A 27,141-nucleotide genomic window follows, 5' to 3' on the forward strand; every position below is an offset into this window, starting at 1 on the left:
CTTTACCGACGAAAGCTATGCTACGACAGAGATGGCAAGAATGTGTGGATATCCTGCGACACTCAAAGCAGATGCATTTCCAACTGGACTGGACAGATCAGCTTTCAAGAAAAGAGAGCGGATGAGGGTATGTCTACAGAATATATTAATTGATGAAAACTGGGCTGTCTGCACTCTCAAAGTGCATGTTGTTGCCAAATGTATTTCATATGCTGTAAACCTAGTTCATAGTTGTTAGTTTCCTTTAATGCCAAACAAACACATACCAATCGTTGGTTAGAAGGCGATCGCCGAATTCGTCCTCGCTTTCTCCCGTGTCGCTGGCTGTCGTGTCGTTTTCGTCGGTTTCGCTTGCATACGGTTCAAACCGATATGGCTCAACAGCTTCAGTTTCTTCTTCAATTTCGTTTTCGTTACCTGCCTCCACACTACAACCATCCGTTTCAATACATGCGTAATCTGTTGAATCGCTTAAGCCGCTGAAATCCGAGTCTGAATTCGAGCTAATGTCGCTATAACTTGCTGTTCTATCCGCCATGTTTGTTTGTATTGGCATCACTGTGTGACGTCACAGGAAAATGGACGGGTGTATATAACGATGGTTAAAATCAGGCACTTTGAAGCTTTTTTTAGGGATATTGCGTGATGGGTAAAAATTTTTTAAAAACTTCGAAAAATAAAATAAGCCACTGGGAACTGATTTTTAATGGTTTTAACCCTTCTGAAATTGTGATAATGTTCCTCTTTAAATATTACAATTTCATTATTAACACTCAACGTGCACACGTGCACTCATACAATTAAACACAGAGAACATCCCTAAACTGTCCTAGCACTGTCGCTAACACGAGTATAAGGCTGGGCGATATGGACCAAAACTCATATCCTGATATAGTTTGGCCCATAAACTACCCCATAAATGGAAATATCCGTTGACGTAACTAACTATCTTCCCCATCTCTTGTTTTTCAAATTTCGGGACTGATGGGGATCCTAAATACACAACATCAGGTTCCAACAAGTAAGAAAAGTAGGTTTTGTATATAGGATCCCAACTTAAGAGGTGTTTTGAGATAATAATTAAAAAAAATGCCTTGAAATTGATATAAGAAAAGTCAAATGTAATCTCCAATCTTGTTTAAAAAAAATATATAGGTATGCTCAATTCTTCAGCCAACAAAAACCCAAATGAACAAAATGTGAAATAAAGTGCTCTGGTTTAAGAGGACATGTTTAAACATCAGCAGCAACATGACAATAATTGACTTTTAACAATAGTGTTTTTATATGTAAACATTATTAAAGATATAAAGATATCAGCTAGGTTCACCAACTGCTTCATGATGCTGTGTGACAGGCTGTGTTTTATAAATTACTTTTAAAAAGTATTTTAAATATAGTTACTCATTACGTTACTTTACTCTTTAATAAATGTACATGATACCTAAGTAAAATAATTACTGCGTTACTTGAAAAAAAAAAATCAAATATCTGTCATAATGCAGTTAAGATAAGTTTGTGTATGCTTCTGTGCGAGCGCCTTTTAAAAGGCGGGGCTTGTTGCCTAGTGATGTAGGCGAGTCCACGCTCTGCTTAATAAATAGATTGAATGTGCTTCCATGGTCGTATGTTCTTGTCAACAAACAGGGTATTGTTTGGATGGCAAGTTTGTCAATTCAATCATAGTTATTAGGATGCAGTGCAGTTTGTCAAGTTTTAAGGTGGTGAAAAAAAACTTTTACTGACTACTACCTCCAACTAAGGCCTTGTTTTCTTCCGTTTTGGAGGAAGACTTGGAGCTCACACACAGCCCCGCTACAAGTAAAACCCCGCTCCCCTCTGGAGGAAGAGGAGGAGGGACACACACATACAGCTTTCAGCGCGCAAAGAGTGATTAGTGACACTTCCACGTCAATCACTTGTCCATTTGGTTATTGTTTAAGTTCATTTCAAACATGTTATCAGATGGGAGAAAATTATACTCTAGTTTGATTAAATTTGGATGGATTTATTTTGGAAGCAAATTGGTAATTAAATGGGAAACAAATCTGTATTTGCAGGTGTGCTACTTTTTTTTCCCCTCAATACTCGCAAAACCTACTTTTAGTCAAATGCAACTGAAATGCTCGAACTGTACAGCCCTCAAAGGTAAATTCAAGGAAATAATCAAAACAATGACACTAAATCGTCATATCGTCAGACTGAAACTCACAGTGATGGGTCATGGACGAGATCTTTGAGGTTTACGCCACTGCGGTCCTCTGCGAGGTTTCGAAAACAGCTGTCACTCACTACAAAGACGGAGAGAAGAAGAAAAACATGTAATTGCAATTAAAAACGTATTAAAATGCATTACAATGAAACCTGTACAGTAGAAGTTATTTGAAATTACACCAGAAAAAGCAAAGGCTCATCTCTAAACAGAGTCTCATTTTTTTATTTTTTTTATTTTTTTTTTGGATAGCACTGGCGGCCAATAAAAAACAATGATGGCAACCTTAGAAATGTAAATGAAACTTAGTGAGACATAGAAAAGCGGTGCACACAAATACAACATTTTACCTTTTATTACTATATCCTTCCTTAATATCCCTCACGGGTTTAATAAAGTATATCTACAGTGGATATAAAAAGTCCACACACACCCCTGTGATGTAAAAAAAAAAAAAAAAAAGACTTCAGAACTTTCTTTCTGCACAACCTAATTGGAAAACTAACTGAAATATTTTAGACACCAAAATTAAAAAACACAACTAAAACCTGCTTTCATAAATATGCACAAGCTCGTACTTTGCTGAATCTACAGTAAGGTTGTCTTTTTGCCTCATTCCTGTGAGAATCCTGCGTGTGACTGAGGCATTAAGGGGTGGGACTTTTCAGGACTAGCTGCAGTGTGCTCAAACAACCACCAGGTAGCATCTGTGAGCAGATAATACTGTATGATCTCTTTTCGACGTGTCAGGTCTTATCAGGTCGATAGTCCATTCTTCACTCACGCTGAAGGATGAGGCAACAACTATCCCAGATCCACTGTAGCAATCAGATAACTTATTTTTACACCTAAACTCCAAAACACTTTTCAATGTTATGTTTGGGCTCCAGCACCCCCGAGATCCCATTAGGGACAAGCGGTAGAAAATGGATGGATGGATGTTTGGGACACAGCACTGGTCTGCTGTGCAAAAGTATTGGGACACCACTCATTTTTAGTGTCATCATTTTTGCAGTAAATGAGTTACCGGGAGTGAGGATTACACTAAAAATACAAAACCAATTTCCACCAAACTTTGTTGCTCCAAGGAAGAAAATGTTGCATTTTGGTGGGGATCTGGATAAAGAGGTTGATAATGGAATGTATTATTTCAATTTGAGTCACAGTGCTACCAGTGGAACAGTCCATTACGCAGAAACTTAAAGGGGAACCTTTATCGTTAATTTTTTTCCTCCCTCTTCTGTCTCCTCTTTGTTTCCACTTGAAAGTGCTCTGTGTGTGTGTCGCCTCAGATGCGCCTCGACTCATAATAATCAACAATAATGGATTAGACCTATTTAGCGCTCTTCTAGACACTCAAAGCGCTTCACAGAGAACTGAGAACCCATCGTTCATTCACTCCACATGCAAACGTTAACGGTGGTGATCTACATTTGTAGCCACAGCTGCCCTGGGGTAGGTAGACTGACGGAAACGTGGCCGCCGATTTGTGCCCACGGACCACCACCAAACATGCATTCACATTCAAACACTGTGTCTTGCCCAGGGAGACAAGGATGGCGGAAGCTGGAATCAAACCTGGAACCCTCAAGTTGCTGGCACGGCCGCTCTACCATCTGAGCGATCCCGTCCCAATTACCTCTCATTACCAGCAATGTCGCCGCGCAGCGCTATCAGTCCATGAAAAAAAAAACTGATATTTTTCAAAGACAGTATAGTACCCATTTTAATTCATTAGTATTACGGTACTTCATTAGTACTGGTATATACCGTCCAACCCTAGTCTTAAAACGGTGCAAACTTGGGACTGTGAATGTTTGGGCACCACGTGATTCGATTAGACTCTTGGGGGTAACGATTCGATTCAGCAACGATTCTCGATTCAAAATCAATACTTTTGAATAACATTGGGCGCCAGTTCTATGATTCCTACATTCCTTCATTAAATAGACCAACAGCTCTGATACATTTCTATATTACTAAAATAAAATAAAAACTGGTTTCGTTTAATAAAATCATACCCAAACAAGTCAAATACAAATAAGACAACAAGAGACGTATCCCACACTACTCTTTTCTAAAGTAAATCTGTACAGCAGGTATGATCATCTACACCAGGGGTGTCAAACTCATTTTAGTTCGGGGGCCACATGGAGGAAAATCTACTCCCAAGTGGGCCAGACTAGTAAAATCACGGCACGATAACTTAAAAATAAAGACAACTTCAGATTGTTTTCTGTGTTTAAAAATAGAACAAGCACATTCTGAAAATGTAAACATCATAATGTTTTTATTTATTTATTTATTTTTTACACTTACATAATAGTATTCTATCTTTATTTGTCGTTATTTATATTTTCTGAATAAATTATTTGATAATGCTCATCAGTCATTGGTGTTAATTTTAAAATCTATCAAGATAAAAAAAATATATGAAAATCAAATTACAGGATGTCATTCATGTAGTTTGATCATTTTCATGTGGTTTATTTGTTGTACATATGTAGTATTATCTGCAAAGATACAAAAAATTGCTATTGCGACATCCAGCGGACACATTTAGAACAGCTGTTTATTTAATTAAAACATTTCAGGTACATTTTTATACTTAGCAAACTCATCCCGCGGCCCAATTAAAGTTAAAGTTAAAGTATCAATATTTGTCACACACACACTAAGTGTGGTGAAATTTGTCCTCTGCATTTGACCCATCCCCTTGTTCACCCTCTGGCCATACTTACCAACCTTGAGACCTCCGAATTCGGGAGATTGGGGGGCGGCAGCGGCGGGGTTTGGTGGTAGCGGGGGTGTATATTGTAGCCCGGATGAGTTAGGACTGCTAGGGATTCTGGGTATTTGTTCTGTTGTGTTTATGTTGTGTTACGGTGCGGATGTTCTCCCGAAATGTGTTTGTCATTCTTGTTTGGTGTGTGTTCACAGCGTGGCGCATATTTGTAACAGTGTTAAAGTTGTTTATACGGCCACCCTCAGTGTGACATGTATGGTTGTTGATCAAGTATGTCTTGCAGTCACTTACGTGTGTCTGCAGAAGCCGCATACAACATGTGACTGTGCCGGCACGCTGTTTGTATGGTGAAAAAGCGGACGCGACGACAGATTGTAGAGGACGCTAAAGGCAGTGCCATCACGGCACGCCCATAATATTGTTGTCCGGGTGAAAATCGGGAGAAATTCGGGAGAATGGTTGTCCCCGGGAGATTTTCGGGAGGGGCACCGAAATTCGGGAGTCTCCCGGAAAAATCGGGAGGGTTGGCAAGTATGCCTCTGGCAGGTGAGGGGAGCAGTGAGCAGCAGCGGTGGCCGCGCCCGGGAATCATTTTGGTGATTTAACCCCCAATTCCAACCCTTGATGCTGAGTGCCAAGCAGGGAGGTATTGGGTCCCATTTTTATAGTCTTTGGTAAGACTTGGCCGGGGTTTGAACTCACGACCTACCGATCTCAGGGCGGACACTCTAACCACAAGGCCACTGAGCAGGTGTTCGTGGGCCTGATCCGGCCCTCGGGCCGTACGTTTGACACCCCTGATCTACACCAACAATATGATTTGTCTGAGTGGCTGGACAGGACATGTTAAATAAATAAATAAATAGGTTTTTTTTAATCGATTAATAATATTTACAAATAAAAATCGTGGTTAATTCTAAATCTTTTTTTTTTTTTGACACGCCTGGTGTGAACCCACACCACCCCCTTCAACATCAAGTGTGAGCCACATGATTCATCAGGCGGTCACAAGTCTGACGGGGAGGGAGATAAATAAGATGAGATGAATCGGAAAAAGGACGGATGATGCGGCGAGGGGTGAGGAGCCTGACACGGAGGTGGCCCAACGTGCACAGACATGCACGTTTCCCAAAAATAGATGGAAATGAAGCACATTGGGGAGGGGGGGTTGTGGGGGGGTGTTGCTTGATGATGATGATGCTGGGGGGAAAAAAAAAAGAAAAAAAGTGGTGGACAAGGCTGCAAATGTCACCATGGCGCTCCCGTGAAGTGCTGTGATCCATGAACAGGGGGGTGGTGGGTGGGGGCTGACAGGTGAAGCAAGAATGGTGTAAACGATGGAAAGTACACAGAGGGGGAGGGGGGGGGGGGGGCGAGGGGCGGAGAAAAAGTTATGAAAAATAAAATGAAGGGAGACGTTTGTAGGTGGAGGGGGCGGATGTGGAGGTGCACAGGAGGGTGGTGCGGGACGTTGCTCTGGCAAATAAACGGGAGAGTGCTGACATTTGCACATCCAGGCTAGTTTGAAAAAGAAGGACGAGGGGGGAGAGAGAGAGAGAGAGAGATAGATAGAGAGAGAGAGAGAGAGAGAGAGAGAGAGAGAGAGAGAGAGAGAGAGAGAGAGAGGGGAAGAACAAAGGAGGATGAGGGAGGAAAACGGGGAGCATCACATGCCGTAAAAGTGTGTAAGGGGGAGACTTCCTTCATGACTGCAGTGCTCCACACACACACACACACACACACACACACACACACACACACACACACGCACACACGCACGCCATAGCCCTCCTCAGTCTTTCTCTCCCAGCTACCCCTTGATCTAAAAATAGCCATTCCTTTTTCCTACAAGAGGCAGCAACCATTTTGAACCAATCAACGTGCTCTGTCAAAGGCGTGTGTGCCCACCTCTTACCCACATGTGTGCGGCAAGGGGAACCCCTGGCTGAAAAAATGAAGAGCCCCCCCCCGCCACACCGCCCAACAGTTGTAGAAATTGCGTAAGAGGCGACCCCTTCTTGGAAGACACGGGCACAAATATGGTGGGGCAAGAGCGTAAGCGGTGGAGAAGAGAAGTGAGTAGGGGAGTGGCTCCGTCTGAAGGAGGCTTCAAAGGAATATTAAGATGCGAGTGGAGATGAAGACAGGAGAAGATGGAGTGAGCGTGGAGAGCAGAAGACACAGAAAGGATTGATTGCTCCGCCCACCTGTCCCCCAGGTAAATGCGCGGCTGGGAAACATCAAGAGTTTGGCCCGCAGAACCCCGACTCCGAAAGACTGCAGTGACCCTTCATCCTCTAGAGCGGGGGTCGGCCCAATGCGGCTCTTTAGCGCCGCCCTAGTGGCTCCCTGGAGCTTTTTCAAAAATGTATGAAAATGAATTTTGGGATATTTCAATATGCATTCTGTAGGAGGACAAACATGACACAAACCTCCCTACTTGTTAGAAAGCCCACTGTTTATGTGTGAGTTTATGCTTAACTGATGAGAGTATTTGGCAAGCGCCCTTTTGTCCTACTAATCTCGGAGGTCCTTGAACTCACCGTAGTTGTATGGACTGTGACAGAACAGTTTGTTTACATGTATAACTTTCTCCAACGCTGCCACAGAAAGACACATTTCATGCCACTCCTCCTTTGTCTCATTTTGTCCACTGAATGTTTCATACTGTGCGTGAATGCACAAAGGTGAGCTTTGTTGATTTTATTGACTTGCGTGGAGTGCTAATCAGGCATATTTGGTCAGTGCATGACTGCAAGTTAATCGATGCTAACATGCTATTTAGGCTAGCTGTATGTACATATTGCATCATCATGCCTCGCTTGTAGGTAGATTTGAGTTCATTTAATTTCCCTTACTTATGTCCTCTGTGTATTTAATTTATATTTGCATGTCTCATGACACATTATCTGTATGTAATATTGGCTGCATTTCTGATAGTTGTTTGTGTGCCATGTTGTTCCAGACCACAGCAAACGTTACCCAGCTTGCAAAGATCGTAATAAATGCATTAGAAGAAGACAGCCTGACGTTTCCTTTAACTTGGACACAAACATCTATACCTTGGCCATTCTAAGCCAGTCATTTAAGGGCGTTATCTCACCCTCTGAGAAGCCTCCGTTTTTACTAATGTTTTCCAATGTTGTAAAAATATGTAGAATAAATATTACATTTCAACATTTCTGGCAACAAAGATTTGTGTCAGCCTGCGACACAGTCATTTTGATAGTAGGCTAATATAGCTAATATAGACACTTACACCATGTGTTGCCTTCATTATAACACATACTGTATATAAGGCTTTTAGTTTTTCGCGGCTCCAGACAGATTTTTTTTTTTGTATTTTGGTGCAATATGGCTCCAGTGGCCTTGTGGTTAGAGTGTCCGCCCTGAGATCGGTAGGTTGTGAGTTCAAACCCCGGCCGAGTCATACCAAAGACTATAAAAATGGGACCCATTACCTCCCTGCTTGGCACTCAGCATCAAGGGTTGGAATTGGGGGTTGAATCACCAAAAATGATTTCTGGCTGCTGCCCACTGCTCCCCTCACCTCCCAGGGGGTCAACAAGGGGATGGGTCGAATGCAGAAGACAAATTTCACCACACCTAGTGTGTGTGTGTGAGACAATCATTGGTACTTTAACTTTGGGCACAGATAAGAAAGGGCAGGCAGACGTCTGTCAGAGTCATGACTGTCAGAGTCCAAACCACAACGGCTGCCAGTCCATGGCTCTTTAATTCTGCTCTTACCACTCATTAGGGGCGTAACGGTTACGGTATGCCATCCTCATGGTTTGGTAAGTACCTCGGTATTGAGTTCACGGTAAAGGCGACAAAATACAAATCAAACTCAAAAAACCACAATCTTAAATTACAATTAAATCAGTTTGATATGCTGTATCATAATTTACAAGCTTTCTTTTGAGGAAAGTAACTCTGCTATTTCGCTAAATGGCGTGTGCAAACTATAAAAAGGTGAGCACTATTAGTGGTATTGCGGGTGATTTATTAAGACTGTGAGCACAAATAAATACGTGTGAAAGTGACAGTTCCATTCAATCAGTTCAATATGACAAACAACGGAGAGAGACTCATCCTATGCTCGTTTCGACAATCAACATATTTTTGACAGAAATACAAATATTACACATATCATCTGTCCAACAATTCCATCTTCAAGCTGATTAATGACTTAAGGACTGGTTTGCACCCGGCACACACCAGAAAAAATATATCTCTTGTAGGAAAAAATCTTCTTGCAACATACATTTTCGTGCGGCTGGATCATTCCAGCGCACCGGTTCTCAAAGAGCGCACTTTTGGTGTTCTATAAAGTAGGTTTCGTTGTAGATCGCACTGCAGGAGTGTTTCTGGATTGCCTAGAAAATGGTGGGGCAGATTATAGTTGTGTGCTGCATGTTTAACAACATAGCAAAAAACTACAGGTTGAAGCATTAAAGCATGAATGTGGTGACAGCCGGTAGTACACTAAAAAACCTTATTTAAATATGATACTTGTAAGAAGCTCACTTTATTTGTCGCCATGGAGACAAGGGTTAGTGATTTAGAAGTAGCTACAACAATGCTGACTGCGGATGGACGTTAGCCGCAAGCTCGCTACACTGCAAAAAGTAATTGTTCAAAAACAAGAAAAAAAAAATACATCAATCAGGGGTATTTTATTTGAACTAAGCAAAATTATCTGCCAATAGAACAAGAAAATTTGGCTTGTCAAGACTTTCCAAAACAAGTAAAATTAGCTAACCTCAATGAACCCAAAAATATAAGTATATTCCCACTAATAACAACTGTACTACTATATGAGTATATCTTTTTTATTGTTTCATTGAAAATAAAACAGCAAAGTTCATTTGGCTGTCATCTGTTTTAATATGAGACACAATTGTGTCAAAGTCATGATTTTCTTTTTTTACATGCTTGAAATAAGAAATGATTACTTTAAAAAAGTAGTTTTATACTTGTGAGTGTTGATGACACAGCTTTGCATCAGATGATATTCTAGTTTCAAGCATGTTTTACTCATTATAGGTCATAACATCTCAGCAACAAGCTGTAATATCTTACTGAGATCATTTAGGACCAAAACCCTTAAAACAAGTAAAACACTAACATAAAATATGCTTAGTGAGAAGAATTATCTTATCAGACAGAAAATAAGCAAATATCACCCTTATTTGAGATATTTCATCTTACTTAGATTTCAGTTTTTGCAGTGTATGTTTCGAAGCACGTCTTGCAGAGCGGCGCTTCAGTGTTTATAGCTTCATCTTTATCCTTGTTTTTTTAAGCCAAAATGCATCTATTCTTCCTTTTTTTGTCCCCACATGTGTCTTACTCCGTGCGTGTGCATTGTCTAACATGCACATCATCTGCTCTTTTTTACCAGCAATGTCACGACGTGGCAACGGGGCGCCGTCATCTCCAGAAAAAACAAAAACAAAAATACAAGTATTTTTCAAAAGCAGTATAGTACCGTTTTAATTATGGGCCTGCTGCAACGTCAGCAGGCTAACACTAAAGTGCTAGTTTTTTGAGCTAATTTTGCAACAGTTTACCTTAGAGCAGTGGTTCTTAACCTGGGTTCGATCGAACCCTAGGGGTTCGGTGAGTCGGGCTCAGGGGTTCGGCGGAGGTCAAGACACACCCGACTCATCGTGTAAATAAAAGCTTCTCCCTATCGGCGTATTACGGATACGGCAACAGCAGAAGTCAGACTGATTTGTAGGTGTGTAATTTGTTGTGAGTTTATGCACTGTGTTGGTTTTGTTGTTTGAACAAGGTGATGTTCATGCACGGTTCATTTTGTGCACCAGTAAAAAAAAACATGGTAACACTTTAGTATGGGGAACATTTTCACCATTAATTAATTGCTTATTAACATGCAAATTAGTAACATATTGGCTCTTAACTAGTCATTATTAAGGACTTATTAATGCCTTATTCGGCATGGCCTTATTATAACTCTAACCCTCTAACCCTGGCTCTAACCCTAACCAAATAACTCTAAATTAAGTCTTTGTTACTTAGAATATGTTCCCCATACTAAAGTGTTACCAAAAACATATAACTTTGTCTTGAATTTGAAAAAAACCCATCATTTTATTTTTCACTAAAGAAGGGTTCGGTGAATGCGCATATGAAACTGGTGGGGTTCGGTACCTCCAACAAGGTTAAGAACCACTGGCTTAGAGACAAATAACTTGCTATGGGACACTTGTTAACTGCTAGCATGCTTAAGTTAGCATGCTAACATGAAAGTGCTAACTTTTTTAGCTAATGGTACTTTTATTTCTCTAATTCCATAGCCATACACCTTAATAATAATAATAATAATAATGGATTTAATTTATATAGCGCTTTTCTAGACACTCAAAGCGCTTCACAGAGAAGTGAGAACCCATCATTCATTCACACCTGGTGGTGGTAAGCTACTTTCATAGCCACAGCTGCCCTGGGGTAGACTGACGGAAGCCTGGCTGCCAGTTTGCGCCTACGGCCCCTCCGACCACCACCTATCATTCATCAACCAGTGTGAGCGGCCCCGGGGGCAAGGGTGAAGTGTCCTGCCCAAGGATACAACGGCAGCGATTTGGATGTCAAGAGGCGGGGAGCGAACCTGCAACCCTTAGGTTTCTGGCACGGCCGCTCTACCCACTACGCAATGCCGCCCCTAATATATGACCTTAGAGTCATATAACTTGGTATGTTACACAAGCTAACTAGTATGATGCAGGTGTTAGCTTGCTAGCATGCTAGCAATAGCATGCTAACTTTTTTTTAGCTAGTTTTGCTAACTTATTCATATATTTTTACACTTTTTTTCTATTTCCGCAGCCATACACTGCAAAAACTGAAATCTAAGTAAGATTAAATATCTCAAATAAGGGTTATATTTGTTTATTTTCTGCCTGATATGATAATTCTTCTCACTAAGCAGATTTTATGTTAGAGTATTTTACTTGTTTTAAGGGTTTTGGTCCTAAATTATCTCAGTAAGATATTACAGCTTGTTGCTGAGATTTTATGACCTATATTGAGTAAAACCTGCTTGAAACTTGAATATCAACTGATGCAACACTCACAAGTATAAAACTTCAAGCATGAAAAACAAATCATGAGCCAAGCGCATATCATTATGTCAAGATAAAAGCACTAGCATTTACTTAATTTAAGAATATTTTTCAACATATTGAGAAAAAAGGTCTAATTTCTTTTTTTTCTACCAAGAAAAGTGCACTTGTTATTAGTGAGAATGTACTTATTTTAAGGTATTTTTGGGTTCGTTGAGGGTAGCTAATTTTACTTGTTTTGGAAAGTCTTGACAAGCTGAATTTTCTTGTTCTATTGGCAGTTAATTTTGCTTAGTTCAAATAAAATACCCCTAATTTTTGTATTTTTTGTTCTTGTTTTTGAACACTGACTTTTTGCAGTGTACACCTTTGAGTCGTATAACTTGGTATATGAAACATGTTGACTGTTATCATGCTATCGTTAGCACACATGCTAAGTGTTAGCATTTTTATGTAAACATGCTACTGTTTTAGGCTAGCTCTGTGGCTCTTTTTGTACAGTTGCACCTAAAACTCACGCATTCAGACACTTGGCACCATCTGTAAAAAACTCTTGTGGATGTACTACCAGTCTGTGGTTGCCAGTGTTCTGTACTACATGGTAGTGTGCTGGGGGGGCAGTACATCTAAGAAGGACAGCTCCATACTGGAGAAACTGATCAGGCGGGCCGGTTCTGCGATCGGAATAAAACTGGACTCACTGGTGACCGTGGCAGAGAAGAGGACTGTGGAAAAACTAGTGAGCATCCTGGATGGTGCCAGTCACCCTCTGCATACCGTTATCAGTAGCCAGAGGAGCCTGTTCAGTGCTAGACTGCTTCATCCCAAGTGCAGGACTAATAGACAAAAAAACTCCTTTGTCCCACACGCCATTAGACTGTACAACTCCTCTCTGGGGGACAGGGGGGTACTAGGATGACAGGGGATGCAAAACAATAACAGTGCAATACTTTTTCATAACATGGTCACTACTGCCTAGTTTCTCTTGTTATATTCTTATTTTACCATTCTCATTGTTGCTTTTAATTTTTAGTCTTATTGTAATATTTTTCTATTTTGTTTCCATTTATACCACCATTATTTACTTTTTACTTTTTAAATTTGATCTCAATTCTGTACACTGCTGCTGGAATTGTAATTTTCCTGAGGTGACTCTCCTGAAGGAATCAATAAAGTACTATCTATCTATCCATCTATCTATCTATCTAATAAGTACGGCGGCTTCCGGCGACCCCCGGCCAGAGGTACAGGGCACAGATAGCAGGCCCATCAACATTTTCTAGTTTATTAGTACTGCTGTATTTCATTAGTACTGGTATACCGTACAACCTGAGTCATGGTAGATCTCTGCATAGATACAGCTTTACTTGCCATATCTGAGGTCATGTCCTTCATCTTTAAACTGCAAACTGTAGTTGACACTAACTCAACAGCGTCTCTGCTGGTTCCAGCCAAGTACTGCACTTCATTTTGCCTCAAATCGAGATGTAAGCAACAATCGATCCCACACAATATAGAAAAGTCTTTGTAATTGTCAGATAAATCCCATCCCGAGTAGTGTTACTTCTATTGTGCACATATGTGATGCCTGATCTCCCCTGGATTCATTAGCAAATTGGCGTCTATGGCTGCTACCTGGGAGTGTAAGTGTATGTGAGGGCAGCAGCCTGCATGTCCCCAGGCAACAGCAGTGGGAGGGGAGCACTTCAGAAGCACAATGCAGGCCAGAATTGCTCACACATGAGATGCAGATGTGCTCAAACGGGGAGCTCACACTGGCTGTTAAAGGGTTAATGGTTGAGCCATGTCAGGGCGTAGGAGATTAGGGCACAGGGGAAGAAGACACAGCAAAAAGTGTTCCAGGAGGTTTAAAGTCAATATGTGCATTGCAACTAACAACCAAAGACATGGCAAATCTATGAGTTACACCTTTTTAATCAACTGTGGAAATGATGACCTCATGTCTTAATATTGTATACTTTGAAAAAGTACAGAATTCTAACCATACTTATAGGCTGCAAAAACACGTGGAGGAAGTCGCTTGTACTGTAACTGAGCTGGACAAAGTAGCGGTGCAGGAAATGTACACCTTGCAAAAACCTGAACAATAGCTCGGTTTTCTGCCATTGTTGTTTTTAGTAACACACTTTAAGCCTGTTCTATATCAAAAGTGTAAATGCATTTCAATACTGCATGTCATTATTGGCTTTATTTTAACATTAACTCTTATGATACATTAAACATACCTTTCTTATTGCAATCAAAGAATAATTTTGGCATTAAATAAGATAGTGAACATTCTAGACCAGTGTTTTTCAACCTTTTTTGAGCCAAGGCGCATTGTTTTTATTGAAAAACGGAGGCACACCACCAGCAGAAATCATTAAGAAATGAAACTCAATAGACAGTAAAAAGTCGTTGTCGCAATTGGATATGAATTTAAACCATAACCAACCAAAGTAGGTGTACTGTCACGACCTGTCACATCACACCGTGACTTATTTTGAGGTTTTTGGTTGTGCTCCTGTGCATAGTGTTTTAGTTCTTGTCTTGCGCTCCTATTTTGGTGGATTTTCCTGTTTTTTGGTATTTTCCTGTAGCAGTTTCATGTCTTCCTTTGAGCACTATTCCCCGCACCTGCTTTGTTTTAGCAATCAAGAATATTTAAGTTGTTGCTATCTTTTTTTGTGTGGACATTGTTGATTGTCATGTCATGTACGGATGTACTTTGTGGACGCCGTCTCTGCTCCACACGCTGCAAGTCTTTGCTGTTGTCCAGCATTCTGTTCTTGTTTACTTTGTAGCCAGTTCAGTTTTAGTTTCGTTCTGCATAGCCATCCCTAAGCTTTAATGCCTTTTCTTAGGGGCACTCACTTTTTTTTAATTTTTGGTTTAAGCATTAGATACCTTTTTACCTGCACACTGCCTCCCGCTGTTGTCTACATATTGTGATCACGACAAACCATCGTCGTCTCACACGACGTGTTTCCAACATCTACAAAGCAATTAGCTACCTGCTGCCACCTACTGATATTGAGGAGAATAACACGGTTACTTTGCCGAGCTCTAGACAGCACTAACACTCAACAACGGCACATTATTTGCGGATTATAATGATTGGATTGCAAAAAATATTTTTAACCCAAATAGGTGAAACTACATAATCTCCCACGCCACACCAGACTGTATCTCACGGCACACTAGTGTGCCATGGCATCCATCCATTTTTTACCGCTTATTTCCTTCGGGGTCGCGGGGGGCGCTGGAGCCTATCTCAGCTACAATCGGGCGGGAGGCGGGGTACACCCTGGACAAGTCGCCACCTCATCACAGGGCCAACACAGATAGACAGACAACATTCACACTCACATTCACACACTAGGGACAATTTAGTGTTGCCAATCAACCTATCCCCAGGTGCATGTCTTTGGAGGTGGGAGGAAGCCGGAGTACCCGGAGGGAACCCACGCAGTCACGGGGAGGACATGCAAACTCCACACAGAAAAATCCCGAGGTCGGGATTGAACTCACGATGACTCAGGACCTTCGTATTGTGAGGCAGACGCACTAACCCCTCTTCCACCGTGCTTAAAAAACACTGTTACCTCTCTTTTAGTAGTAAGTAAGCCAACAAAGGCTCCTAGTTGGCTGCTGACGTATGCAGTAACATATTGTGTCATTTCTGGTTGTATTATTTAGTCAAAATTATGAGGGACAAGCTGTAGAAAACTTATAATTAATCTACTTGTTCATTTACTGTTAATATCTACTTACTTTCTGTTTTAACATGTCCTATCTACACTTCTGTTAAAATGTAATAATCACTTATTCTTGTGTTGGATGACACTTTACATTAGTTTTGAGTGATAAACCACACATTTTGGTATTAATCCAATATCAAGTAGTTACGCGGTCATACATTGGTCATAATTAAAGTTCTCATGTGTCCAGGGAGTTTATAAACAAAAAAAATATTGACCTAATCATTAAAATATCGACTATCTACAGCTCTTGTACTGTCTGTGTATATAGACCCACCCATTTGTTTACATTCAGGAGCTCTGGCTTGCTGTTCGCGTTTAGCTATTGTATCCTCCTACGGTGTGTAGTGAAGCATGTTTAGCTATTCCTCATCTTGCAGGGATGATACTTGTAAGAAACTCACTTTATTTGTTGCCATGGCGGCGAGGATTAGTGATTTAGAAGTAGCTAAAACACTATCGACTGCGGATGGGCAACAGTCGCTAGCTAGCGGCTAATAAGAGCCAAGAGCTAAGCACCTCTTGAAAAGCAGCGATTCAGTGTTTATAGCTTTAACTGTAACGACCGGGTCGCATGATGATGCAGGGATTCATTCTCCCAAGATGCAGACGGATTACGGACACAGCGTGCAGGTGGGAAATGATTTATTCTTCATAAATCATGCAGGAAAAAACAGGAAACACCAAAAGCGTGCCGATAGCACGGATGGCAAAGCAAAGTAGAGCCTAACGTGGGAACTAACATATAAAACAGGAATCAAATTATAGCGCCTAGCGTGGAAGCTAGTATATAAACAGGAATCAAAACTAACTGTCGTTACCTGTTGCGTGATGCAAACTAGGAAGCCAGACCGAGTGAGGCCAGGGCATAGACCAAATAGCTCTCTGATTAGTGCCTGGGCAACAGGTGGGCGTCCCGAACACTAACCAGAGGCAGGTGAATGTAATCTGCCGTCATGGCAACTGAGACACACAAACTCAAAAGGTGCTGAGAACACAAGTGACTCGAAAACGTAACCAGACTATGATCCGGACAGCGGATCATAACATTAACTTTATCATTAGTTTTTAAGCCAAAATGCATTTATTCTCCCTTTTCTGTCTGCTCGTTTTACCAGCAATGTCACAACGAAAAAAATTAAACAAAATACCGATATTTTTCTAAATCGGTCTAGTACCGTTTTTAGTTCATCAATACTGTGTACTTTATTAGTACCGGTATACCGTACAACCCTAATTGTACAACAAAGTATTGTCTCTCTCAAGATACACAAGCACAAGTGTAGTAACAATCAGTCATCGTAGCGCAAAAGCAAAGGGCATGCATTTCAGAGAAAGATGTAAGCCACCAAACATGGCTTCGACAGATACCAAGCATTGTCAGAAATATAGCAAAATCATCACAGTCTGTCTGTCTCTCAAGGTTCAAGGTTCAAGGTTCAACTTTATTTCTCGTTGCCAACTAGGTGCATAACTATCAGTGTTTGTAATAACGGCGTTATATAATAACAACATTAGTTACACCGTTACTTTTACTAGTAACGAGTAGTCTAATTAATTACTTTTAGGTCCATTACAACGCCGTTGGCGATAGCTTGATGTAACGTGGCACGCTACTTTTGATGTGGTTCTATGTCAACAACAAGACAGTGTCCTAAGTGCAGCAAGTTCAATGCGGGAAATATCTTTTTACTCGTGAAAGCAACAAGCAGCACCGCACTAAGAGGAACTTGATATCAAACAGGAAGAAGCCCCATCACACTGTGACTCAGCAGACAACAACATACGCACACATACACAATGGGAATATTGAACAAATCAATGATTGAAGTGACAAACTTGCCATCCAAACAATAACCCGTTTGTTGACAAGAAGATATGACAGCCATGCAAGCACATTCAATCTCGTTATTTACCAGAGGTAACACAATTCGGTCAAAAGATTCAAAAGAGCTAGCGTCAGAGCCGACATATTGACGCTGCTAACTGCTAAAGCTAACAAACACAGCTCCGTTGAAGCCGTCAATGACGTCACACGTCACTAGGCAACAGGCCCCGCCTTTTGAAAGCACAGACTCTGCACACTGTGCCCTATATTAAACATCTCTCAAATGCATATGCCAGATATTTGAAGTTTTTTTTTTTTTTAAAGTAACGTATTATTACTTTCCCTAGTAATTAATTACATTATAAAAAGAGTAATTCCGTTAGTAACTTAAATACTTTTTTGGTAAAGTAACGAGTAACTATAATTAATTACTTTTTGAAAGTAATTTCCGGAACACTGGTGACGATACAGCGTTAAGACAAACTATCGCGATATTAACTGAAACCCACTACTACCGACCACACAGTCTGATAGTTTATATATCAATGATGAAATCTTAACATTGCAACACATGCCAATACGGCCGGGTTAGCTTACTAAAGTGCAATTTTAAATTTCGCGCCGAAATATCCTGCTGAAAACGTTTCGGTATGATGACGCCAGCGCGTGACGTCACAGATTGTAGAGGACATTTTGGGACAGCATGGTGGCCAGCTATTAAGTCGTCTGATTTCATCGCAAAATTCCACAGTATTCTGGACATCCGTGTTGGTGAATCTTTTGCAATTTGTTCAATGAACAATGGAGACAGCAAAGAAGAAAGCTGTAGGTGGGAAGCGGTGTATTGCGGCCGGCTGCAGCAACACAAACACAGCCGGTGTTTCATTGTTTACATTTCCGAAAGATGACAGTCAAGCTTTACCATTGGCCTGTGGAGAACTGGGATAACAGAGACTCTTACCAGGAGGACTTTGAGCTGGATACACAGACGCAGTACCGTGAGTACGCAACTGCGGCTTCCAAACATTTGATCGCTTGCCCGTACGTGCGTGCCGCTATGTGCATGTCACGTACGTAACTTTGAGGACTTTGGGGAAATATATGTGCTGTATGAACTTTGGGGAGGTGAACGGTACTTTGGGCTGTGGGATTGAGTGTGTTGTGCAGGTGTTTGAGTTGTATTGGCGGATTATATTTGACAAGAAGGGGGAGGTGTTTGTTATGCGGGATTAATTTGTGGCATATTAAATATAAGCCTGGTTGTGTTGTGGCTAATAGAGTATATATATATATGTCTTGTGTTTATTTACTGTTTTAGTCATTCCCAGCTGAATATCAGGTCCCACCCGCCTCTCACAGCATCTTCCCTATCTGAATCGCTCCCACTGCCCTCTAGTCCTTCACTCTCACTTTCCTCATCCACAAATCTTTCATCCTCGCTCAAATTAATGGGGAAATCGTCGCTTTCTCGGTCAGAATCGTTCTCCCTGCTGGTGGCCATGATTGTAAACAACGTGCAGATGTGAGGAGCTCCACAACCGGTGACGACGCGCATATCGTCTGCTACTTTCGGTACAGGCAAGGCTTTTTTATCAGCGACCAAAAGTTGCAAACTTTATCGTTGAAGTTCTCTACTAAATCCTTTCAGCAAAAATATGGCAATATCGCGAATTGATCAAGTATGACACATAGAATGGACCTGCTATCCCTGTTTAAATAAGAAAATTGCATTTCAGTAGGCCTTTAACTGTATTAAACTTATTTCATCGATTCTCCTCAGTGAGTCAAGCCATCGTTTGACATTGCATTAAAGACACACAGCCGCCAATACACTTTCAACCGCTAGATTAACGCAACATGCAATGATAACATTCCCCCAGGGCCTGTTGTTGGCCACAATTTAAGCCAGGTTACTTCACACGCACACTGCTAACCATGAGTCAACACAGCTAATTCCTCTCGCTCGCTGACGTCACATAACCGTCAACAGGCCTTGTAACCTACTCAGTGGCCTAGTGGTTAGAGTGTCCGCCCTGAGATCGGTAGGTTGCGAGTTCAAACCCCGGCCGAGTCATACCAAATACAATAAAAAAATGGGACCCATTACCTCCCTGCTTGACACTCAGCATCAAGGGTTGGAATTGGGGGTTAAATCACCAAAAATGATTCCCGGGCGCGGCCACCGCTGCTACTCACTGCTCCCCTCACCTCCCAGGGGATGATCAAGGGTGATGGGTCAAATGCAGAGAATAATTTCGCCACACCTTGTATGTGTGTGACAGTCATTGGTACTTTAACTTAACTTAACTTCTTTTAAACTGTTGCCTCTTATAAAACGCTTTCTCGTCTGTCCGGTTGCTCTACATCTGCTGTGGTCGCCGCTATTAACGCTAGGTCTTAGCTTAGCAGCACAGGCAGCGTCGTACTGCTTCCCTAAATCTTCACGATGGTGAATGTTAAGGCGACTAATCAGATTTTATTGTGTTGAAGTTTGTCTTTTTCCTTCCCCGTGGATATACAGAGAATTCCTCTCGCTGGCTGACGTCACACGTCCGTCAACAGGCCTTTCAAAGAAGCACACTCAAAGTCACAGCTACAACAACACGTTCAGGTGTAAGGTTGGCCATCGACCATCAAATGGAACTGGGACTAACATTCGGATTCTCCTGGAATTGGTCAAATGTTTTCAGGTGGAGTCACATCTCTTGTTTGATTGATAAAAATTAAAATAATGAAACTATATTTTCCCTGACAGTAATGAAATAGTGCAATGAGTGTCTGCCTCACAGAAAGGCAACATGCAATTGTAGAGCATAAAGAAATCAGGGTTCAAATGGTAAAGTGTGTTTTGTCCACTAAGAATCATAAAAGGTATGTAACAAAAACCAAGGCCTGCAGATGAATCATTAAGTTAAACATAAACAATAACGGCAGGTCTTAGCTTAGCAGCGTCGTTGAATTTTGTCTTTTTCCTTCCCTGTGGAATATGCATAGATATACAGAGAATTCCTCTCACTCGCTGACGTCACACGTCCGTCAACAGGACTTTCAAAGCACCACCCTCAAAGTCACAGCTACGACAACACGTTCAGGTGTAAGGTCGAACATCAATTGGAACATTCGGATTCTCCTGGAATTGGTCAAATGTTTTCATTTTGATTCCTAGTTTCTTTGCCCAACTGGAAGAAATAGCTGCTGAACAATGAAGAAGAAATAGCCGCCACTAACAAACAAGAATTAGTCGGCACCAACAAAGAAGAAGGAGCAGGTCTCAAGGCCCTGACAACAACCAGCGCTCAAAAGTTTGGCTTAACTTTAAAAATAAGGCTGTTATATAGTGCAAAGGAGGGTGTCCAACAAATATGAAACACCAACCCAGTCTATTTAAGAATTGGAACTGAGAATCGTTAGGAACCAGGATTAAAACGAGGAATCGGAATCGAAATTGTTCACATTCAAATGGGGACGCTCCTCATCTGTGCGGCAGAAAACAGAACAAACATCAACACTAACATGGCAGACTCAAGCGGTGAAGTTGAACTCTTTAAATCAATAAATAAAGATTCAAAGTCAAAGCTCAATTATGTCCTTGCATTATATCGTGTTTTCTCCATTATTGCAGGGGCAAGTTGCCAACCTATCTGTGTCGAACAATTCATAGAATCCCATTAGTTTTTATCTATACCAAAAGTGATTCTCGGGCGCGGCCACCGCTGCTGCCCACTGCTCCCCTCACCTCCCAGGGGTTGGAACAAGGGGATGGGTCAAGTGCAGAGGACAAATTTCACCACACCTAGTGTGTGTGTGTGACAATCGTTGGTACTCTAACTTTAACTTTAAAATAGTCCACACAGTTTGGAAAGTTGCAGTTCTACAGTTTTGAAGTCTTTCCACCAGTCATGAATTATTGCCTCCACCATGCACCATAGAAATAAACGAAATGACTCAAAATAATCCACAAGGTTTGGAAAGTTGCAGTACTACAGAGTTGTTGTCCTCCCACCAGTCATTAATTATAGCCTCCATCATGCATCACAAATATGATTTTTTTTTTAAATTAATAATCCACTAAGTTTGGAAAGTTGAAGTATGACAGAGTTATGGTCCTCCCACCAGTCATTATTTATTGCCTCCAGCATGCACCGCAGATATAAGCAACATTACGCAAAATAATCCAAAAAGTTAGGAAGGTCCAAGTACTGAGATGAAGTCCTACCACCAGTCATTAATTATTGCCTCCATCATCCACCACAGAAATAAACAACATGACACAAAATAATCCACACAGTTTTGAATGTTGTAGTACTACAGAGTTGTGGTCCTCCCACCAGTCATTAATTAAGAGTAGTAAACTAATAGAGTCCCATTAGTTTTTATCTATACCAAAAGGTTCCAAAATGGTTCAGAAATCCTGTATTATTGCTAATCTTAAAAAAAACATAAATGTAATTCAAACAATGTTGGTATAGATTTTTCGACAGTGTCGATGTCAGTCGAGCAAGTACTGCTGAATGTTCTCTCAATGCACATAAAAAACAGTGATGTACAAAAAGCTGTGATGTAAGAAGTGTTAAAAAAATGTCAGCAAGAAAACCTTAATGTGCATGTATGTCCTTTATAACGCTGTTGTATTCAAAATCTTACACTTTGAGATATGTGTTGCAATTTGTTGTTTTGCAGTTCCGAATAGCTGCTGTCATGTAAACAAACCACCAAAATGGGACTTTTCAGTTTTCACTTACATACCGGCCTGTGCAAACACATGCTCACACCCTTTTTTAATCCATCCCTAATTCTGTCATAAATTCTGCAGGCCATGTGCTGTCAATCTAACAGGGTCCATAAACTCCAAGTCATCTCTACTCAATCATTTCCAGGACATAAAACAGCCAGCAATCATTATCTCCTTAAAGTCCGACTCTAATGGGGTGCTTTTCCACAAACGCACATATAGCACAAATAGTCCGACAGAGACAAAAGTCAAACATCTCATCAATTCTTTAGTGACGGTCCGTCGTCATGGCGTTACAAGCTGCTGCTCCTGGGAAGACCATTGCGCACATTCATCCATCTATTTACGATACAGGTCGTCCTCATTATCCCAGCTGACTTTGGTGGAGAGGTGGGGTGCACCTGGGACAGGTTGGCAGTCAATCACAGGGAACATATGAAGAGTTCAGGAATAAAAACACGATGAACGCCATCCAGCCGATTTTGAGCTGTGAGTACCACTACGTAGTTTACACCGTAAAATCCAATTTTTCCAAAAAGCGACTTATGTATCTTTTGCATTTCGCTGATTAAGATGTAATGACCTGTTTTTCCCAGGTCATGTCTTAATTGGGTTTTGTTATAGTTCTCCTGTGTTTCGTGTTTTTCTATTGTCAGCACTACTTTCATCCCCTAATTACCTCTTGTTGCTAGGAGCGCTGATTGTATTTACAGTCGTGGTCAAAAGTTTACATACACTTGTGAAGGACATAATGTCATGACTGTCTTAAGTTTCCAATCATTTCTACACCTCTTATTTTTTTGTGATAGAGTGATTGGAGCACATACTTGTTGGTCACAAAAAACATTCATGAAGTTTGGTTCTTTTATGAATTTATTATGGGTCTACTGAAAATGTGACCAAATCTGCTGGGTCAAAAGCATACATACAGCAATGTTAATATTTGGTTACATGTCCCTTGGCAAGTTTCACTGCAATAAGGCGTTTTTGGTAGCCATCCACAAGCTTCTGGTTGAATTGTTGACCACTACTCTTGACAAAATTGGTGAAATTCAGCTAAATGTGTTGGTTTTCTGACATGGACTTGTTTCTTCAGCATTGTCCACATGTTTAAGTCAGGACTTTGAGAAGGCCATTCTAAAACTTTACTCCTAGCCTGATTTAGCCATTCCTTTACCACTTTTGACGTGTGTTGGGGGTCATTGTCCTGTTGGAACACCCAACTGCTCCCAAGAACCAACCTCCGGGCTGATGATTTTAGGTTGTCCTGAAAAATTTGGAGGTAATCCTCCTTTTTCATTGTCCCATTTTGCTCTCTGTAAAGCACCAGTTCCATTGGCAGCAAAACAGGCCCAGAGCATAATACTACAACCACCATGCTTGACGGTAGGTATGATGTTCCTGGGATTAAAGGCCTCGCCTTTTCTCCTCCAAACATGTTACTGGGTATTGTGGCCAAACAGCTCAATTTTTGTTTCATCTGACCACAGAACTTTCCTCCAGAAGGTCTTATCTTTGTCCATGTGATGTCAGATGAAACAGAAATTGAGCTGTTTCAGTAGACCCATAATACATTCATTAAAGAACCAAACTTCATGAAAGTTTTTTGTGACCAACTAGTATGTGCTCCAATCACTCTATTACAAAAAAAATAAGAGTTGTAGAAATTATTGGAAATTCAAGACAGCCATGACATTATGTTCTTTACAAGTGTCTGTAAACTTTTGACCACGACTGTATATGTATTGGCTGATTGTATTTATATGTACCGTATTTTTCGGACTATAAGTCGCAGTTTTTTTCATAGTTTGGCCGGGGGTGCGACTTATATTCAGGAGCGACTTATGTGTGAAATTATTAACACATTACCGTAAAATATGAAATAATATTATTTAGCTCATTCACGTAAGAGACTAGACGTATAAGATTTCATGGGATTTAGCGATTAGAAGTGACAGATTGTTTGGTAAACGTATAGCATGTTCTATATGTTATAGTTATTTGAATGACTCTTACCATAATATGTTACGTTAACATACCAGGCACGTTCTCAGTTGGTTATTTATGCCTCATATAACGTACACTTATTCAGCCTGTTGTTCACTATTCTTTATTTATTTTAAATTGCCTTTCAAATGTCTATTCTTGGTGTTGGGTTTTATCAAATAAATTTCCCCAAAAAATGCGACTTATACCCCAGTGCGACTTATATATGTTTTTTTCCTTCTTTATTATGCATTTTCGGCAGGTGCGACTTATACTCCGGTGCGACTTATACTCCGAAAAATACGGTACTTATATGCCAGTTTTGCCATCCAGTCGGCAATGGACCATTGTATGCTTTTGCAGACTGTTAGCATTTCATTGTACTGTAAATGTTGGCTTGCTTGCTAAGTGTTTGTTTTTTCACTGCTTAATGCATTCTAAACCCTGCACAGCTTTTCCTCTGCTTCTTGTGCGCTCCCCTGCTGCACGCGTCCTTGTGTTTTACCTTGTTTAAGGATTAAAAACTCATCTTACCTGCACATTGTCTACTGCCTCTGCATATTGGGATCATGAACACAACTACCATGCCAAGACCTGACACAATATTCCGTTTTACTTCAGAAACTGACAAGCGCCCTCGGACCATTCAGAGCATCCAAATTTGATGACGTCGTCCAACAGCAGAGCCCATGTTCGTTCGCTTCACGTCTGTTTTGCCGTGATTGTAACTAAATTAAAGCATCAATAATGACTTAGCATGTGGTGGCCTCACCTACTGGGTGCAAAACCAGACGCTAGGTCTGGGCCAATAACACATTTTGCTCAACAATAAATTTACCTCCAAATTATTGCCGATAAACAATATTGTTGCCATTATTTTTTGAGACCAAATTATCCACTGATGTAATGATAATACATAATAACAGTGGCAGTATACCATTTTCAAATGCAATTAATTATGTATTAAGACGCACCATCTTGTCTTTTGTATTGTTTTACATTGTTTACTTATACTGTGTATATTATGTTCTTTTTATATCAAATACAGTATCTAATCATATTTTATATATTTTATATTATGTGTAATTTTTGTTATTTTGCCTGTGTTAAGCAGTTTGTGGCTTTTTTGTTTGTTATACAGTATGTGCTATACAGATAAATGATACTTACTAAAATGTTTAGAATGAATCAGTTTTACAATATTATGCATCGTGTCTATTAGAATGCTAAAAATGCCAGGAGTTAATCAATAATCAATATCAGTTTGCAGCATTTAAACACATAACAAAATGCTTAGTTTTTTTTTTGAGTAAGTTTGTTGTGTTGTTTTATCGTTTGTTGTTATTGCTGATATTTTAACTATCCTGTTTTTTTACATAAACAAATATACCTGTTTTATTTTGCACTTCTCCTGTCCTTACTTTGGTCAAAAGTTGAATAGTTATTCAAATTTCTGTAACAGCCTAGTGAGCGGCATAATTACCGTATAAATAAATATTTATGAACAAATTAGTCATCTTGCCTAAAAATATATCAAGCTGAATTTAAAAGTTGATGGCTAAATTAGAGCAACTGAATAAGCTTTATAATCCGACTAGTCAATTAATCGTTAAGATAGTCAATGACTAGTCGACTATCAACATAGTCGTTAGTTGCAGCCTTATTCGCCACTACTCTCTCTAATGACGAATTGTATCGTGTGTTTACTCTGCTGTTGTTGTCTTGTGATGTAGCTGTCAATGTAAACCCCGGAACCCAAAAAAGTTTGTTTGGATGAAATTAGTTCATTACAGTGATGGGTTAAGCATTACTCTGAAAACAATGATCTGTTTACACTCATTTTAAGGGCCAGGCTGGCAGCATATAAAATTCCTCTGTTTTTGCAAAGAAACGTTGTTTGGCGTTATCGGTCTTTGTTGCAAAATTTGTACGAAATGATTAAAATTATTTTTTAATAAATGTGCATTTTTCAAATTGGAACAATCATTTTGGTTGGTAATTGCGACTCACATCAGAATTCGGGGTTAAAACACCAAAAATGATTCCCGGGCGCGGCCACCGCTGCTGCCCACTGCTCCCCACTGCTCCCCTCACCTCCCAGGGGGTGATCAAGGGTGATGGGTCAAATGTAGAGAATAATTTCGCCAAACCTAGTGTGTGTGTGACAATCATTGGTACTTTAACTTTAGAAGGATGTCTGTATCATGAAAAGCTTCACGAAAAAGCGTATCGATAAATTCCAAGTTTTTTGTTGCTAACAATTCCAAAAATTAAAAAAAACTATGTCTTTCTCCTCTTGCTCCAGCATTATTTTGGCCTCCATAAGCTTCTATAGCCCTCGCCCGCCCCCTTACTTCCTTAGTGGAGATTCACAAGCCGAGCGAAACACGGCTAATGCTAACGAGAGCGAGACGTCTGCACCAGAAAAAAAGAAAAGTGTTTTAGGATTGCTGCGACAGGCGTGGAACAAATGACTGCATTCTCCAAAGTGTGTTTAAAAAAAGGCCGCAGCACAACATTTTTTCCAGCATGTGAAACAGCATCGAACCAAGTGGGGAAATGCAACTCTTTACGAGGCAAACAAAACAACAAACAACAAACTCCACCTAAGAAGCAGCTTACTGTGGTGGCATCATTTACACAAGCTGGTGTGTAATAAGCACAATACTTAAAGTATAAACACTTTGTAGGGCGCAACATAACACATTCAGCTTCATGGGAAAAGCTACTTTCTGGTTAAACATACCATAAATCAGGCCTATTCAACTGGCAGCCCGCGGGACAC

The 27,141-nt window shown here is 40.5% G+C and overlaps 1 protein-coding gene across 9 annotated transcripts in view; it reads right to left on the minus strand.

The window, feature by feature from the left end:
* gphnb (gephyrin b) overlaps window positions 1–27,141 on the minus strand; it is a 367,471-nt gene that overhangs the window by 229,761 nt on the left and 110,569 nt on the right. For all 9 annotated transcript variants that reach the window (XM_061987072.2, XM_061987071.2, XM_061987066.2 and 6 more), the window contains exon 2: window positions 2,213–2,291. In XM_061987072.2, coding sequence (XP_061843056.1) covers window positions 2,213–2,291 — 79 coding nt within the window. The remainder of the gene's footprint in view (window positions 1–2,212; window positions 2,292–27,141) is intronic.

This window comes from Nerophis lumbriciformis, linkage group LG26 (genome assembly GCF_033978685.3).
Source record: "Nerophis lumbriciformis linkage group LG26, RoL_Nlum_v2.1, whole genome shotgun sequence".
Lineage (NCBI taxonomy): Eukaryota > Metazoa > Chordata > Actinopteri > Syngnathiformes > Syngnathidae > Nerophis > Nerophis lumbriciformis.